The sequence below is a fragment of the Physeter macrocephalus genome, chromosome 5, assembly GCF_002837175.3.
Source record: "Physeter macrocephalus isolate SW-GA chromosome 5, ASM283717v5, whole genome shotgun sequence".
In the NCBI taxonomy this organism is placed as follows: Eukaryota; Metazoa; Chordata; class Mammalia; order Artiodactyla; family Physeteridae; genus Physeter; species Physeter macrocephalus.
The window spans coordinates 42,699,884-42,719,523 of record NC_041218.1 but is presented as its reverse complement, the minus strand read 5'-3'; the positions used below and the strand labels follow the sequence as shown (position 1 = coordinate 42,719,523).

General features: G+C 35.2%; 1 protein-coding gene across 2 annotated transcripts in view; it reads left to right on the top strand.

Moving 5' to 3' along the window:
• The window catches only part of SEPTIN7 (septin 7), a 75,820-nt gene that overhangs the window by 29,967 nt on the left and 26,213 nt on the right, over positions 1–19,640 (top strand). For both annotated transcript variants that reach the window (XM_024127341.3, XM_024127336.3), the window contains exons 4-6: positions 10,524–10,624; positions 11,756–11,890; positions 17,183–17,300. In XM_024127341.3, the coding sequence (XP_023983109.1) occupies positions 10,524–10,624; positions 11,756–11,890; positions 17,183–17,300 (354 nt within the window). The remainder of the gene's footprint in view (positions 1–10,523; positions 10,625–11,755; positions 11,891–17,182; positions 17,301–19,640) is intronic.

Genomic DNA, 19,640 nt, shown 5'->3' with positions numbered 1-19,640 from the left:
ATAGCGAAGTGCTAGACTCTCTAGCTCTGCATTGTTTAGTACAGTAGCTGGTAGGCACATGTGGCTGTTGAGCTCTTAAAATGTGGGTAGTCCAAATTGAGATGTTATGCAAGTATAAAATAAACCCCAGATTTTGAAGACTTAGTTTGTAAAAAAGAATGTTATTTCATTAATAAATTTTTCTATTGATTACATTTTGCAGTAATGATAATTGGTTATATTGGGTTAAATAAAATACATTAATTTCACCTGTTACTACTTTCTAAAGTGGCTACTGAAAATTTTAAAATTATGTGGCTCACATTACATTTTTGTTGGGCAGCACTGCTCTAAACCATTGATTGAAAAAATTGTTGATGGATTGATGCGGTAATACACAGCACAGAAGCAGAAGAGAAGTGGAGTAAACACTTGTGGCAGGAGCATGTTTTATTAAGGCAGTGACTCTGGAGCTGGATATTTTATTTCTCCTTTTTAAAGTTTTCTCTGTTTTAGGAATTAAAAAAAATTTTTTTTTATTTATTTAATTTATTTTTGGCTGCATTGGGTCTTCGTTGCTGCACGTGGGCTTTCTCTAGTTGTGGCGAGCGGGTCCTACTCTTCGTTGCAGTAGGCACGCGAGCTTCAGTAGTTGTGGCACACGGGCTCAGTAGTTGCAGCTCGCGGGCCCTAGAGCGCACGCTCAGTAGTTGCGGTGTGCGGGCTTAGTTGCTCCGTGGCACGTGGGATCTTCCCAGACCAGGGCTCGAACCTGTGTCCCCTGCATTGGCAGGTGGATTCTTAACCACTGTGCCACCAGGGATGCCCAGGAATTTTAAAAATATCCTTCATGGAGCTTGAGATTTCAAATTACCTGCAAATATGTATTCTGTTGATAAAAACTTGATACCGTACTGCATTGCTTATTTTGTGATGTATTGAATATTTTAACCCTAAGCAAGAAGATATACTTTTAGCTTTCTTAATTTAAGTATTTAAATCCAGGATTAGTAACTAGGTATGTAGAAATGTTAAGGGAACCCCACAGTGTAGATTCCTAAATTCAGGAATATTTACTGTAAAATATGTTAAATATTGATGGTCATGTATCTGCCAGTGGTGTTCTTGGTGATTAGTGCTGGCGAGGAAATTTTCTGAGTCCTCTTTGTAGTTTTAGCACATAGCATAATGCCAGGTCTAGATTAATAATAAAACAACACTCCGTGAGTCATTAACATCTTCCAGGTACTATTCCAAACACTTTAGATGCATTTACTTATTTAATTCTTTCAGTAACTTTATGAGGTAAGTGGTATTCTTATCCCCATTTTACAGATTTGAAAATTGAGGCACAGAGATGGTGATATGCCAAGATCATGTAGAGTACCAGAACTAGGATACAAATCTAAGCACTCCGGTTTAGTCTTGTAGTGTATCAACTGTACTGTCTCTATACTGTAGATATTTAATAAGTGTTAGTTTAACGGATTAACCATTTCTTAATAAATGGATTAGCTTTTCTTTACTTTTTAATAATGTTTGGTCCAACAAGTTGTCAGTTTTCTTTGATTTATATTGCCTTTTCCTTTAAAAATCTTACATGTGGAGATAGTTTTCCCAGTTAGGCAATTTAGACAAAATGAAGACAAAATGATTTGATCAGTGAAGTCATCACTTCATAGTTATGTAATATATGAAAGTTTAGTTTAAAAAAAAAAAACACAGAAAATTAGGTCATAAGCCTGATCTATCTGGTGCTGGCTAGTAAGGAATACTTAAGAGAAGTGTTTTTTTGTTTGTTTGTTTTATTTTTAAAATATCGAATGGTGCACACGTATGTTTGCTGTTGCTTATTAGATTTGAATTTTTAAGATGTACTCTGGAGGGTGTTGACTGACTGTAGGACTAGGCTTGAAATTCCAGTAAACTGCTTGGTGGATGATGGAAGCTAATTAACTCATAAAAGTTTTGTACCTTACCATGTTTTATTTTACTTTGTTTAGTAAAGGCAAATGGACACTATTTCTAGCTCTCTTGATTCACCCAATGCAGTGATTTTTGCTAGTGTCTGAACAGGTGAAAGTATTGGCATATGCAATCTAAGGAATTCATCACATAGAAATCTAGTTTAACATGCTCTATAACAAAGTATTTGCTCAAACAGTGAGAGATTGTTTTACTCCCCCTCCCCCCAACCTAGTTCTTACACTTGTCCACTTTTGGCTTATTCTGCTCTGACCAAACCAACCTCCTTGCTGTTCTTTGAACAGGCTAATCCTACTTCCACAGCAGGGGCCTTCCACTTCTGTTTCTCTGCTTGCAGTGGTTTTCCCTGAGATATCCCCATGGCTTGCTTCATAATTTTCATCAGTTCTCTGCTTAAAAGTTGCTTTCTTAAGGAGGCCTTTCCTGACCACCCTATAAACTCCTTCTAATTCCCACCCCAGGCTCCAAATGTGTAAGCTCTATAAGGGTAGGAACTTCACTTTATTCACTGCTGCAGGATAAGTTCCTAGAACTGCATCTGTTAAGCGTTAGCATCCCATATTTGTTGAATGACTGAACAAACAAGTTTTAAAAATTTATAAGACTTAGTGTTTAGTTGGGATATTTCAAACTTTGAGGGTCTTTGAAGTTTTATCTTTCTTTGGGTCTGTGAAAGTTTTATAAAACACTATCATAGATTAAGTGGACTAATTTTAAATTTGAGAATCTTGAAATTTTAAATTTGATTATCTTTTTTGAAGGTTTGTTGATTATTTTTATTTTGTCTTGAGCAGAATTTTTTTAATTTAATTTTTAAATTGATGTGTAATTTGTGTACTAAAAGGGCACAAATTTAAGCATAGAACTTCATGAGTTTTTATATGTATATTCATATATCCATTTAACCACACCCAGATTAAGATATAGTATGTTTCTAGGACCCTGGAAGGCTTCCTTATGCCTCCTCTCACTCAGTATTATACCAACCCCCAAATTAAACACCTTTCTGACTTCTGTCTCCATAGATTAATTTTGTCTGTTCTTGAACTTCATTTAGATATATTCCTGTCTGATTTCTTTCACTGAAGATTATGTCTGTGATATTTATTCATGTTGTGTACCTGTAGTTCTTTTCATTGTTGCATAATATTCCACTGCATGAATATATCACAGTGTATCCCCTCTGTTGTAGATAAGCATTTGGACTTTCACTTTTTGACTAACATAAATATTCTTGTATATATCTTTTGGTGGACATAAGTACTCATTTCTGTTGTGCATGTGTGTGTGCATAAAGACATTTCATCATTTCATTTTATTTTCTTTGATTTCTTATGAGATTGAATGTGTCTTTTATACTCATTAATTGTTCAGATTTCATTGAAGTGCTTTGACCATCTTAATATTTCCTATCTTTTCCTTCTTAATTTGGAGAAGTGTCTTATCTAGGTAATGGTCCCTTACATTTCAGTCATTGCAGATAATTTCTCCCAGGCTGGCATCTGTTAAAGGTGGTGGTGGGAGAGGCTCTCAGTTTGTCAGAATTCTATTTACATTGGTCTGTCTCCAAAATAATCCTGTCTAAACTCACTTTGCCTTCCTTTTTAAGATAACACAAGTGTCCTCTTCTATTGTGAATATCTTCCTAGCTCTCCCTGTTTTGAAAACAAAGGAGTAATTAGGACTAAGGGTATCTCCAGTAAGATTTTTAAGACAAAGGCTTGTGGACCATTGTTAAATCTCCCCTCCGTTACCAAAAGTGAGACATTAACATTTGAGAACTGGGTTGATCCTGATTAGAATCCCAGAGAAGTCCTCTTTCCTGACTATACCATGGAAGTATTCCTTGATATACTGGAAACAAGATGAAGATCATCTGAACTCTTTTCTTCACTTACCCAGGAGAGAACATGACATGTTCCTAGTCATTCAGTGTAGTTAGAGAATAGAATGTAGTTTTCTTTTACAGTTGACTGGCTTTTCACCAAGCTCGATAATCTAGCAGATGATCTGCTCTTAGAAGCTCTTAAATTCTTTTAGTGAAGAGTGATCCAGAAGTATTACATCTCAGCCCAGACATATTAGACCAGGAAAAACATACAATCCTGAGTTTCAGAAAGCAAATATCTGCAATTTCCCTGACCTGAAGCCTTTATGGAACACTTCCAACTGTCAAAAAGAAGAAGAGAAGAAGAATCCTGTGATGTGGCCAAATAGGGAGTGAAATTTTAATAAAGACCACAATTTCATAATCTCTTCCCTGAGCATTATTTATTTACAAGAGGCTTATATCTTAAAGAAGAAATTCCTTCACATTCACAGTCTTGGAAGGAAGGAGAAACCATCTACTCTGAGCAGAGAAATGATTCTGAGTTTCCTGTATATCAGTGGTTCTGATTTGAGTGAACTTTCAGTAATAGATAGAAGTCTTCTGAGATTAATTCCCAACCTCCTATCTTTGGCCTTAGGTACCTGAGCTGTGCAGTTCCAAATGTGAGCTGACATTCTAGTCCTGAAGTTCTTTATACCAGTGGTTCTCAAAGTTCAGTGTGTATCACAGTCACTTGGAAGCCTTGCTCAAACAGATTGTTGAGTCCCCCTCCCCAGAGTTTTCTGTTTAGTCGGTTTGAGGCAGGGCCCAAAGAATTTGCATTTCGAGTAAGTTCCCAAACTATGCAGCTGCCAGTCTGGGTACTATACTTTGTGGACCACTCCTCTGTAGTGTTTCTGGCCTGCTGCAGACTGGTTTCATCCTATCTCTGTGGGAAGAAAATAACAGAGTGAACTGTTTTTCCTTAGTTTTTTCAGAATATTTCAAATTGAATGAAATGACACCATGTTACTTTCACTTTCATTCATATATATATTTTCCCAATAGACTGATTAAAATAAAGTGATAGAAAAAAATTGAACACTTGAGCTATACTTCATATTCCAATCTCAAATATAGGTGCTCAGATTAACAAAAAATTTAAGAAAAATATTACATACAATGTTGTATATATGGTAGCAAATTTTATAATTTTGTTATATTTGAAAATATATCTTATTTCATGTCAGCAAAAGGTTGCCAACTGTCTCCTAGGGAAAGACTGTCCTTTAATTCTGAGACTAAATCCATTTCAGTTTCTTTTGTGAAATGACAGTGCTAGTTTTTTTTTTCAAGTTCTTTGTTGGTAGCCTTATGTTGGTCCCCTTTAAAACTTCTTTTCTTGGTCTGTGAAGTCCAATAAATCACTGTTTTAGATTAAATGAGTATAAAAAATTTTGGAGGTGAGAAGAAGTGAAAACGGTGAATCCTATCCCTAAGATAACATCTTATGACTCCTTGAAACATTTTTACAGAGTCCAATTAGGAAACTCTCCTGTTGATGTTGGTCTAGTTTTGATAGTTTTTTGAACCAGTCATACACAGAACAGATGATTGAATGCTTGTCTTTTACCAGGTTTGAGGGCTACAAGGATGATGGACGCAGAGTTCTCAAGGATGTCACAGTTATATGAAGGATATAGCAACAATTATGATTTAGTGAGAAGAGTGCTGCTATAGGGTGGTATAGGTGACCTTGGCAAAATATATTTTAGTGAAATAGTAGGAATAGAAGGGAAGATGACAGTGGGTTGAGCAGTGATTTGTGAGGCAGTGAAGATGGGGGTAGAGCTATGAAGGAAGGGATGAGGGAATACCTAGAGGTTGAGTGTAGGGGACAGAGACAGTGGTTTGGTTTTTATTTCCAAAAAAGACCTGAGAATGTTTATATCCTATGGGGAATCATTCTCTAAGAGATAAGAGATTGAAGATACAGGGGAAATAGTCTAAATAGTTGTCAGAATGACTCTAAAATGGAAATTGGTCAGATCCCCAGCATAGATTGAGAAATTAACCTTAGGAAAAAAAGGGATCTATTCCACTGAACAGGAGGGAAGATTCAGTGTTGCTTCAAACAAATTGGGGATGCTGTTGGGAACCCTCCTACACTGTTGGGTGGGAATGTGAATTGGTGAAGCCACTGTGAAGAACAGTATGGAGGTTCCTTAAAAAGCTAAAAATAGAGGTACCATATGACCCAGCAATCCCACTCCTGGGCATATATCTGGAGAGAACTCTAATTCGAAAAGATACATGCACCCCAGTGTTCACAGCAGCACTATCTAAGACATGGAAGCAACCTAAAAGTCTACTGACAGATGAATGGATAAAGAAGATGTGGTGTATACACACCCCCCCCCACAAACAATGGAATATTACTCAGCCATAAAAAAGAATGAAATAATGCCATTGCAGCAACATGGACGGACCTAGAGATTATTATACGAAGTGAAGTAAGTCAGAAAGAGAAAGACAAATACAATATGATATCACTTACGTGGAATCTAAAAAAATGATACAAATGAATTTGTTTACAAAACAGAAGCAGACTCACAGACTTAGAAAACAAACTTATAGTTACCAAGGGGGAAGGGGGGGATTAATTAGGAATTTGGGATTAACATATACACACCACTATACGTAAAATAGATAAACAACAGGGACCTACTGTATAGCACAGGGAACTATATTCAATATCTTGTAATAACCTATAATGGAAAAGAATCTGAATATATATATATACACACACATATATATATACATACGTACTTTGCTATACACCTGAAACAATGTAAATCAACTATACTTCAATTTTTAAAGATTAAATAATAAATAGCAACAACAAATTGGGGGTGCTCTCCTCTTCCAGCATAGATCAAGTGCTTTGCTGAGCATGGTGGCAGAGGTTGTAAGGTAGAGCTTGGGAAGAGCCATACTGGGAGGAACATGAGTTGAAGGAGCAAATAAAAGCCATACTGTGAGAGGCATGAGATGAAGGAACAAGTAAAAGGATCATCATATGGCATGGAAATTCCTGTCAAAGTTGAAGTTTATGAATTTTATGGAAAGGTATCTGAGCTGGAAAGGAAAAGAAAGGATTTGGGAGGGGGGTTGCTAATAGAAAATGAAAGAGACAAGGGAATTAAGATCTCAGTGTAAGGAGACAAGGGAATGAGGTGTAGTGGTTCAGAGAGTGGAAGGCAGAATTAGAATCGTCAGATCAAGTTTCTTTTCAGCTAGTTCTGGGTCTTGATGGGAGAGAAGTAGTCTTTAAGTATAACTATTCTGTTGGTCATTGCCTCTTTAAGTTTCTTGTTGAACATAATGAAGTGTTTAAGATGATGTTTGTCTTTTGAGTTATTAAATAATCAAAATAGATTTTGTGTTTGAGCTAAGTGGAATATCACAGGCTGTTCAAGTATCTACTATTCAAGTCTCTGCAGAGTTTTGGCTATAATGCCACCTCCTGAGCAAGTATAGTTGGAGGTAAACTCCTGACAGAAAATTTTAACCCTCTCCTCAAATTTTAATATAGTTAATTAAGTAACACTTTTTATTTATCTTTAAAAAATGACTCAAACATTAAGTTAGAAAAGTGTAGTGTATTTAATAGTCTTTCAAAAATGGAAGAACTGAAGCTGTATAAACAGTGAAAGTTTGACTTTTTCTTTCTCTCAGATTGAAAAACTGAAAATATTAGAGAAAAGTGTGGGTTTCTGGAATCTAGGAATCTAAAAGAGCCCTTAATTAATTAATTATACATAGACAATAAAATAGGCTTTAGTTTTATTTTTCAGAGAGAAACTCAGTTGAAAGTGCCCTTGATTCATTCTTTTGGAACTCTGAGTGATGCCATAAAATATGCTGATGTGACCTGCTTAAGTAAAGTGCATGGGAAAGTGGCCATTTGGAATAGATTTCTTAAGAAAAGTTTGAAATTCCTGGACTTGAACTAATTTGTTTTCCATGGATCCCATGAGGATACTTGCAAAACCAGATGATAGGATACAGTTGGATCCTGTGAATGGCACTAGTTTACAGTTATGTTTTCTGGATTTCTTCCATATGTTGCCGTCTTCTTTGTATTTGACCATGTATGGATAACACAGAATTTCATAGGCCAAAGAAGAAAAGAAGCTTTATAAACAGACTCGTTAAAGCATATAAAATACAGATCTTCATTTTTCTTGTCATTTCAGTAAACAATTAAGTTGTTCAACTAATTTTTTTTTTAAACAAGGAAACAAAAATCTTAAAATTTAAGCTGTTATGGTGTGTGATTAGTATACAACCTAGTACTGAAGGTAGAAATGGGCTTTGTTTGGTAGTAAGGGAACCAGAAATGGTTTGGAGTAAAATCAGGAGATGATTCATCGTTCTATGATGCATCATAGAACTGATGCAAAAAAACAATTACATTTTTGCATCAGTTCTAATATACGGTACTGTGTCATTTAAACAAATTGTTAGGTGTAGGGCTGGTATGATTACTTTGGATATTTCTGCTTCAGTGACAGTTACCACAAATGAATAACCTGTTTTTATTGAAGGAGATGGAGGAGAATTAGATATATATTGACATGTTAGATTTGAATAGGTTATCCTTTTTTCTTTTTTTTTTTAAATGGAGATATAATTGACATATAACCAGATTGTCCTTTTTAACTATAGAGGACTACCAGATATATAGAATGTGAACTTCCAAAACCACTTGAAATAATATCACTTAATTTTTTTTAGTTTTGTTAATCTGCCCTAATGAGTCTGATTATTTCTGCAGTTATTTGGTTTCCCTCATGTTATTACAGTAAGCTGATATCAGACAAACTGTACTATCTTAGCTATGTCGTGTGAAACAGTGGTCTCCCAAGCAGTGTTGCAACCATTGTTGATATTGAAGGTGACCAGAAAATATTAGAACCCTTATTTATTGATGTTTACTTTTTTAATTTACAAGAAATTGACACTAATATTTAATGTTCAGATTGCCAATTATGTATGTTTGGTAGGTAAATAAACATACTTATATTTGGGATGTTTAAAATTTTCACTGATAGTTTCCACTAGGATCAAAGCAGTCTGAAGACCATTGGTCTAAAAGATAAGAGCTGTGTCCCTTATTTGTCTAAAAGATTGGAAGCCTCGCCATGGACATGCATGTCCAAATCTCAGGCAGTATTTTCAGTTTCAGCAAGTTTCTTTTTTGATAATACTCTTAACAAAATAATTTTTTATTGCTATCAGCCTTCACTGTCCAATTCAGTAGTCACTAAGCCACATGAAGTTATTTGAATTTAAGTTAATTCAAGTTAAATAAAATTAAACGTTCAGCTCCTCAGTCGCTCTAGTCGCATTTCAAGGGGTAAGTAGCCACATGGACAAGCAGCTACCATATTGGATAGCGTAGACGAACATTTCCATCATTTCAGAGAGTTCTATTGGACAATGCTGCTATACACTTTCTTGCTCAGCAGTCTTAGTCTCAACTCCTCATCCATCAGCTAACATCTGTAAGAAAATGTCAAAGGGAAATGGAAAGACATCATCATGTCTGCAATCTCTAAAGGTGAACCAAACTTTTTCTACCCAGAAATTAGTCGCTCTTCCTTTCTAAACACTTTTAATCAACGTAAATAGTTAAAGTTGCTTTTCACGTGATTACCTTTCCCTCTTAAGTCTAATAGTACTTATTGGTACAATAATTTGTACCATCTTATGGCTTGTAGCACTCAAAGTTTGAGTATAATTCTTGCCTCTTAAGTTAGCCTATCAGTATAACTGAAACCTCTAGTTTGAATAAACACTTGATATAAATTGAATGAAAGCCTATCTTTTTCTAGGAGAATGATTCCCCTTTTCTGTTTGAATCAGTGTTTGCTTTATGTAGCAGCAGGGTATGCCCAATATGAATGATTTTTACATTCTAAAACAGAGTTTGGGATTACAAAAATATCTTAGACTGTAGGAGGAAATGTTGTTACTGTTTTTAAGTCCAATGCCTTTTCTCAAATAGAACGTTTTTACAAATTGTAAAGAGAACTGAAGATTTTAATCAGAGTTAGTAGGGTTTTACCCTACCAGAATACATTCTTTTTCAATGCCTTGACCTTTGCTGATTGCTTTGGCCTGAATGTACAGTAACACATTTGAGAAGAGAATTGTATCTTAGCCATAACGTAAACACAGTGTAAATAATTACAGCCATGCTGAGAAAGATTTGCAAATGGTAGTAAGTTCACTTGAGTAATTGGTTTGGACTAAACTAGATGGAGATAGTCCAGGAAAACGTTTACTGCAAATGGTAAATTAAATGTACTTGTCTGATTAATTACATTTGATCTCTATGAATTACTTAATCATTCAAGCACATTTTTTATTTGTATTATTAGATGTGCATTTAGGTTATGTAAGTATTGTATGGCTTTAGTAATATTATTTTATCAGTTCCTGTTTTCCTTCTCTGTACCAACAGTGAGCTGTTACCCACTATTTGCATATGTGCTTTTCTCTTAAGTAACCAAGACTTCTAACAGTAATTGATTCTAAAGAAAGTGTGTGGGTGAGTAGATTTAGTTTGCAAAAAGCTTCCCATTTGGTTTTGATTAACACTCATCTCCCTACCTCTTACGTTGTAGGAAACCAAGGATATAATGTATGGTATTAATATCTGTACCAATGACTTTTACAGGTGGAACAATCCAAAGTTTTAATCAAAGAAGGTGGTGTTCAGTTGCTGCTCACAATAGTTGATACCCCAGGATTTGGAGATGCAGTGGATAATAGTAATTGGTAAGAAGGGTTTGTCACTGCTACTTTCCACTGCATTTGGGAATGGGGGTGGTTAGACTTTTTTACCTTAACATTTTAAAACTTCTCACCTTAGCGAAGATCACTGAACTTTATGTAATATGACTTGGATTCATATTATCAACTTTGCCACTTGTCATGTTGCTTAACTTCTTTGAACTGATTTCCTCTTGTATAAAATGAAGATAACACCTTTCATAGAAGTATTTTGAAGACAGATTCTAAAACATAGATAAAAGAATTCTCGTTATTATAAGAAACTTGAAACTTTTCGTTCTTTACTATAATTTTATCCATTTTCTATCACATCCTAATTTAAACCTGATTTTAGACCTTCAGTTTTTCCATAAGTCGTAAGTGAAGAAGACATCCATGGCTTTCTAATTGGAAACAATATGTTAGTAGCTTATAAAAAATATTTTAATTTTTCTTTGAGTTCCACACTGTTTTTTGGTTTTGTTTATATTTATTTATTTGGCTGCGTCGGGTCTTTGTTGTGGCACGCGGGATCTTCTTTGGGGCACGTGGGCTTCTCTCTAGTTGTGGCCAGCAGGCTCTAGAGTGCTCAGGCTTAGTTGCCCCACGGCATGTGGGATCTTAGTTCCCCGACCAGGGATCGAACCTACTTCCCCTGCATTGGAAGGCGGATTCTTAACCACTGGACCACCAGGGAAGTCCCAAGTTCCACATTGTTTTTTGGAGTAAATTTCTGTCAACTTTTGAAACACCTAAGTAACAGTTCATTATGAGGTTTCTGTATTGTTTCATCTTTTCATTTGAAATATAAAACTCTTTGAATATAATTTTTCATATTGTAAAGTGTCTTAGCATTGATATACTTATTAATGCAAATAATATGATAATTTAGTTGTATCTAACTCTAAACAATTTTCTTCCGTTTGGAAAGTTTAGAAATAATGAATCAAGATTTATTCAACGTAATTTATATCTGTTTTTGAATCAGTATATGTAGAATAATTTGAGATGTCTTCCATTGGTTACATTGGTTTTGTGTATTTAAAAATATTGATTATTGCCCTTTAACAGAGTCATCAGTTGTATGTTCATATGTAGAATTACAACTTAATTATTTTATTTATCTGCATTCTACAGCTGGCAGCCTGTTATTGACTACATTGATAGTAAGTTTGAGGACTACCTAAATGCAGAATCTAGAGTGAACAGACGTCAGATGCCTGATAACAGAGTGCAGTGTTGTTTATACTTCATTGCTCCTTCAGGACATGGGTCAGTACCTTGATGCTTCTGATAACCTTTTTTGTTATTGTTTTATTATTACTCATCTTTGGGTGCATATTTTAGTAACCCTCATCTCTGTGGAGTACATTTAACTGTACCAGTTGTAAAGTTCCAAATTCCATATAAAAATGGCTTATAGGAAGCCTTTTTTTAAGTCCTAGACAAGCTAAAAATGATTTTACTTCTTAGTTTGTCATGCATAAGACTTTACCTGCTTCATGGAAAGGAATATTGTTTCCATCATGTTTGGTGGCTCAGTGTGGCTAATTTAGCTTTCTTTTTGACCAATCTGCCACTAATTGAACGATCAAATAAGGAGAAACAGCCATAAAAATTAGCTAGACATATTCTAAGAAGCTGCAAAGATGTTATTTACTATAGAGAAGGCTGCAGAAAAAACTTAAATACCAAGGTTCTCATGTGCCATTTCTTTCTTCACTAATCTACTTGTCTTCTTGTTTCACTTTAGCTGTCACAGTCAAATTGTTTAAGTATCATATCATCAGTACTAACCTTCTACTTATTAGGAGTTAAAATTAAGATCTGAGTATCTAGACATTTATCTGATCTGATTGTTCTGTTTGTTAGTACGGCCAGCCTATACTCCTTGTTTTGTTGTTTGTATTTCTTTGTCATTTTGAGTAGACATATGGGTCATTGTCAACTGCAGATGTTTGTAATTACTCTTCTTTCATGTTTGGATAAATGACTCAGCATAACTCAGCCACCTGATGATTGTAACTCCACCATCTCTCCACCAGAAGGAACTGGACTGTTTTATAGCATCAGACTAAATAGCATTAAGTCATCTAACACCCATATTACAGTAGTGTAAACCAGTTCCTTCAAAAGAGTACCTTTCTCTTCTGTTTTTTGCTTTTTTCTTCACCTTTTGCCTAGATAGGCTAGTGCCCATTATCACCATCTTGGTTGAGCAGAAAGCCTTAATTATTTAGTTTACCATTTTTTGCACTGTCTGACTGTAGTGGTGCAAATGTTTCTTCTTTTATTTCTAATATTATTCTACAGTATTCTCAGAAATGTACATATGTAAAGCACAAAATTGACTCATCTACTTAAAAGGCTCAAAAAAAAAGATTCTCAGAAATACCACACTGTATAGCTTTTTCTGTGTCCTTGTTAGCTTCTTCCTGAATTTATATATATACATATTTTATCATTCTATTTTAACTTGTTAGGGCTTTTTCCTGGAAGCCAACAGGGTAAAATCTTAACCTGCAGTTAAGTCAATAGAAATTTGTCAGTTTATATCCAGTTTTATTATTTTAGATCTTTTGGACTCTCACCAAGATTTAGTAATTCTCATGAAATCACATTTCTCTTATTCCCTGTGGGAAAATATATTTCTTAAAATTGCATGGGAAATACGATTTTTTTATTTAAAGAAAAAATTTTGAAATTATATGTAGTGGCTTTGGGCCATTTCTTGTTTGTCACAAGGGATGAGAGTTCCAAATTTTAATTTCTTATGTATAAAAATGTGATTTTGAGTAGTTTCTCAGCTTAACTATTTTTAGAAATGGAACAAAGTTTTGCCCATTTGTATGTGCTGCTATGGATTAAGTGAAAGAATATGACACTGAATTTTCTGTAGAGAGTTCCAAATTCCCTGCTCACTACATAGTGAAATTCCTAATTCATAATAGATGAATTAGGACCTTTCTGTCTTATCTGGGTAATCCGTGGATTCCCTTTTTAGACGTTCTGTTTTTGGAGTAAATATAAATTGGTGCAACAGCGTATTTTCAGTGTCCCCCATCTCACCCCCCCAATTGTAGTCACTGAACAAAGGGTTAATTTATGATTTCAGCTGTTGTTGCTTCATTTTCTTTGTTCAGTGATTGGTAACTGACTTGGAACTTGAATTTTGTTTTGTTTTTAATTTATTTGGTTGTGCCAGGTCTTAGTTGTGGCAGGTGGGCTACTTAGTTGCGGCTCGCCAGCTCCTTAGTTGTGGCTTGCCGGCTCCTTAGTTGCAGCATGTGAACTCTTAGTTGCGGCATGCATGTGGGATCTAGTTCCCTGACCAGGGATCGAACCTGGGCCCTCTGCATTGGGAGCACAGAGTCTTATCCCCTGCGCCACCAGGGGAGTCCCCGAACTTGAATTTTTAAATGGTGTTTTTACAAACCTTTTGAATGTTGATTGCCACTATGAAAAAACAGTGTCACTTAGTGAGTTTTATATAGGTTTTTTTTCTCCTTAGAAATATATATATGTATGTATATTTAATAAATACTTGTCATTTGCCCTCTAGTCATTTTACTTATTTTGCTGTAGGCTTTGAGGTTAAATAGTCTTTTCCCTCTAATTTGGGTTTATCTTTTAGAAATTCTGAAAAAGACTTTCCATTGTGTAAAAAAAACATTTAAAAACTAAATTTGTTGAAAAAGATTACCTGAAATAAAACTAAATGAACAGAGGAAAAATTTCAACCGGAATGTAATCTACGGTGAAATAAGTGTTTTCTGCTGTTGACATTTTGTATGCTTCTGAAATTTGTATTCTAATTTAAAAGGGCAGAAAGATTTTATCGGGGCTTTAATAATGGTTACATTTAAAGTTTGATTTTTTTTTTAACTGATTTAAATGTACTTCAGCCCTGTTGTTTTGTATTTGAGAAGCTGACTTCCCCAATTTCCTTGTCGTGGCTATTTTCAAGCATCTTTCTCTTTAAAAGTTGAAATAATATAATAAATGTTCTGCAAATGTTGTTTTAAGTGTAAAATCTTGTTAACTTGGATTTTGATTTTAATATTTTATATTAAATGCTCTTATGATTTATTAAAATTTTAGATTAACTGATTCTGTCACCAGTTTAATGAGGTGGTAGTGGTGGTAATTTAAATTTGTCATGAGTATAATCTGGAGGGTGAACCCTAAAAATTTACAAATCTGAGATTGATTGACTGGGCCATGGATTTTATATTTAGTGTCGTGATGTAATGATTGATGAAAACAAGCAAAACTTAAATTTTTTCTCAAAAATCGAAAGGTTTTTCAGTTAGCGCTAGTGAGGTAAGGGTGCTATTTACAGTTAAATATAGTGTTATTCCAGCCACACACTCTTTTCTGAAGTTTTTTCTGTAGTGTTCTCTGAATGCCAATATCAAAATTCAGAGGATTTAAGATGAGAATTAGAATTGGAAGTAGCTATCTAACTTCTCTGTATCTGCCTTCCTGCCTCCTTACCCCATCTTTCTGCCAGTCAGCGTCACTACCACAAAGAAGTATAGTATTATTTGTTAGTAAAAAGGAATACCTCATTAGTCTCTGGACCCCCAATATGCCCAACATTGTATATATATTAAACTGTAGTACTCTAAGAGAACCCTAAGAAGGGCTTTCTCTTTAATTTAAAATATTAGTCAATAAAATTTATAATGAAATTAGATCTTTATTCCATTTTTCTCATGTTTTATAAAAGTTAAGGAATACCACATTTCTGTGCAAAGTATTGCTGTTACCTTCATTTATTTTTGTAGAATATTTTTAGTCTACAGTGTATTCTAGATGTGAGGAATAGCTGGTGTTTATTTAAAGTTATTCAAAGATGTAAGGAAAATCACAGCAACTTACTTTTTTAGTCAACAGATATTGGATACCTTCTCAAGTATTGACACTGTATTAGATATAAGAGATACAGATGAATGAGACAAAAGCCTTGCTTTTGAGGATCTTCTAGTGAGAAGATGGGAAAAACAAATACATAAGTAAGCAGTTACTATGTGGCAAATTAAGTGTTGTGATCCCTTAGAAAGATGCTTAGTCTTAGGTTAGAGAAGAATTCCCAGAGGAAATGAGAATAGTAAGCTGGGTCCTAAAGGATGACTAGGAATTAGGCAAGCCAAGTAGAAGGGGGATGGGAATGGAGTGTGTTCGAGGCAAAGGCAGTAGTAGCCTATGGCCGGAGATCAAAGTATGGTGCTTTCAAGGAATTGTGAGAAGTTCAAAAAGGCTGACATGTTGGAAGTAGGAGGTAGCAAAAATGCTTGGGGATGCTAAGAGATGAGGACAGCTGGAGAGGCTATGTTTTCACAGGCCTTGTAGGCCACACTAGCTAAAGAATCTGGCTTTAGTAAGGTTTTTAGTCAAGGAATGACCTGATGATCAGATTTGGATTTTAGAAAAACCATTCTGACTGCAGTGTGCATGGTTTGGAGAGATAGATTCTTGTCATTATCCATACCAAAAGTATACTTTGGTGGCCTGAATCAAAGTAATGGAAATGGAGATAAATATATAAATATCTTTATTTGTTCAGCACGTCCTGGGGAATCTTTGGAATTGAGGATTAGAGGAAGGAGGAATTCTGGGTTTCAGACTTGAGTAATTGGGTGGATTGTAGTGCTGTTCACTGAGATAGAAAGCACAGAAGGGGAGGGAAAACGTGGGGGCTCAGATGAGCCTTTGATTTTGAGCTGCCAGAATGGGATGTCCAAGTAGTATTTCCACTGGGTGGACACAAGCCTGGAACACAGGAGTGAGATCTGAGCTGGGTATAAAGACTCAGGAGTCATTGACCCATAGAGGATAATAATTGTAGTTAATGATAAGCTTACAGAATGCAGAGTGAGAAGAGAAGACCTTCTAGAGAATTCTGAGGAACGTACCTATTAAGGAAATGAGCTTACAAAGAGGATCCTGAAAATTACCTGAAGTGAACAGCTTGTGAGGGAGTAATGTCAATGCTGCATAATGGGCAAATTAAAAAATACTGGTACATACCACAGTATTTATGAGTTGGCTGCTGCTAATTAATTTGCAGCATGATAGTATTTGGTGACCTTCTTGAAAGTATAATGGCAAAGTGGAGGCAGCAGTTAGAGTGTAATAGGTAAAAGGGATGAAGAAGAAGATTCTCTTTTGAGCCTCTTCTCTGAGAAATATAGTTGGTAGCAAGAAGTGAAGGAGGACTAAATTTTTCATTTAAAAACAAAGATTTCCCAAGTTTTGAGTAGTAAATGTAGAGACTGCTGTAGGAAAGCCTATTAGGAGCCTTTCTGGTTTTTCTAATTCTTCTTTAGGGCCCAAACCCTATGACCAGGGTGTTAAAGGGCAGGAGTCAAAGGCTTCTTAGCCACTCCAGTGCTTCTTGAAATCCTGTTCTTCCTAACTGTTGCTGGCCCAATACACCTTCAGGGAGTGTTCTGATGAGTAAGTAAAGTAGTTCTAATGTATGTAATTTAACATTGGGATGTGAAGAATCTATTCTCCCAAACTGATCAATGCAGTCATATTAAATATTGTGTGTTTCAGACTTAAACCGTTGGATATTGAGTTTATGAAGCGTTTGCATGAAAAAGTGAATATCATTCCACTCATTGCCAAAGCAGACACACTCACACCAGAGGAGTGCCAACAGTTTAAGAAACAGGTAAGTAGAATGAGTTTGAACTCTTGGGATTCTAATACCATTCATGTAATTTGCAGTTTTTCGTATTTTCAGTATAATGTGTTACAGTGTATTCCTCTTGCTATTTTACTATATGGTTGTTTACACTGTATTAAAAATAACTCTTGAAAATAGTCTTCTGCTTTAGTTTTCTCCTAGGAGCCCTTAAGTATTATCTTATGCCCTTATCCTTTCAATTTAAATAGGCTATTTTAGATGTTTCCATATAGCTTCCACCAGCACCCCGCCCACACACACCCTTTAGAATTACTTTCCTAGACTGAATTCCCAGGAATGGGATTACTTTTTGAAAGGGTATGATTATTTTATCTCCCTCCCCCACCTACCCATTTTGTCATGGTGCTTTCCCAATAAAACAATCAAATTCGTTTTATAACGGGTATATTTGTTCCAATGTCTTGCCAGCATTGTTTGTCATTTTTATTTTTTAAACTTTTTTGGAATAAAGTGGTACCTAATTTGATTTAATTTAATTTTCCAGAAAAGCTGAACACTTTAAAGCAGGGTTTTTTTTTCCCTCATTGTTGTGTCTGGTTTATTATATATTATATTTTATGAAATGTAGGGTCAGTTTCTGGAACTATTATACTTTCCTATTCCACTTTCCTATTTTTAAATTTTAGGCCAGTTTTATGTCTTTTAAACTGCGGCTATGTTGTATAATATTTTTAAATAGATCTTAGAGTTAATTATCTCTTATTGTCCTTATAGTCCCCTTTGTAACAAGATACTTTCGTTCTTCACCTTTTTCAGTATGAATTTTAGAATAACTTGAAACCTATTACAAAAACAAAAGCCTGTGGAAATTTGCTTCGAAATTGTGTTAAATCTGTATAAATTTTGAGAATGTTTTAGTGTATCATTTTTACTACATATATCTGGTATTTCTACCAGGAGTATATGTTTTTATTTTATGTTTACTCACTCCATTTTTATTTTGTAATGTGCTGTTTCTAAGTTCAAATACTAATCATATAATAACATTTCTCCTCTTCTGTCTTGATTTGTATGAACCTTGATTTGTATTTGTTCTGAGAACTAAGAGATAAAGACGAATAAGCAATGATCTCTACTTCCGGATTGGTCACATTGTAGGGTTGTACAATATTCTTTTTCTTCGTTTATGCTTTTAAAAAACTTTTTAAAAAAAAATAAATTTATTTATTTTATTTATTTACTTTTGTCTCTGTTGGGTCTTCATTGCTGCACACGGGCTTTCTCTAGTTGCAGCAAGCGGGGGCTACTCTTTGTTGCAGTGCACGGGCTTCTCATTGCGGTGGCTTCTCTTGTTGCGAAGCATGGCCTCTAGGGCATGCGGGCTCAGTAGTTGTGGCTCGTGGGCTCTAGAGCACAGGCTCAGTAGTTGTGGCACACGGGCTTAGTTGCTCCGCAGCATGTGGGATCTTCCCAGACGAGGGCTCGAACCCGTGTCCTCTGCATTGGCAGGGGGATTCTTAACCACTGCGCCACCAGGGAAGCCCTAAAAAATGTTTTTAACCAAGGGTGTTTATCAGAGTCATCAAGAGAACTTTTTCAAAATGAGTTACTGGAGCATATCTCTACCAATTGGTTCTGTAGGTTAAGATAGGGCTTTTGTATTCATTATTTTGAAGATGCTCACTCAGGCCATTTTAATATACAACCTCTGACTAAGAACCACTGCTCCTAGAGCTAGCTGCTAGTGTTCCTTTCTTCTTCTAGTCATGTATTTGACATCTCATTGTTTATCTTCTTGGGTTTTTTTGTATATAGACATATATAACTCAATTGTAAAAGATATGTGGTCCTATTTTTCTCAGTGGCAGTTTTACTTCTGCCTGCTTTAGTAACCGTGTCGCACATTTTGTTTAGGTTCCCTTTATTGCTGCTGGGGACCCTGGCAGTGAGAGTAGCACTGAACTACCAGTACAGGCAGGTAGCTAGCTATAGGTATATTAGCCATCAGTTTGTTATGAGTTTGAATAGGGTAGGTATTCAACATTATTTGGATGTCTGTATTCTTATTAGAATTTGGAGTGATTTTGGACAAGATAATTTAATTTGAACTAGGTCATTCTGATGTTATTAATAAGTTTGTCTTTCTTTTTTCTGCACTCTCTTTGATTATTATTATAAACTCATTAGCTTCTTAATTTCCAGGGCATGTTTTCTCCCTGTGTGCTTGCTTGATCTTATATGTGTTGCTCTTTGATTTGTGTGTATACACATGTACATGCAAGGATATTTTCTGATAAGTGTGCACTTTTTTTTTCCTGGAGCCAATGCTATACTTAATTTTACTTACCTTTGCTAAATTCTACT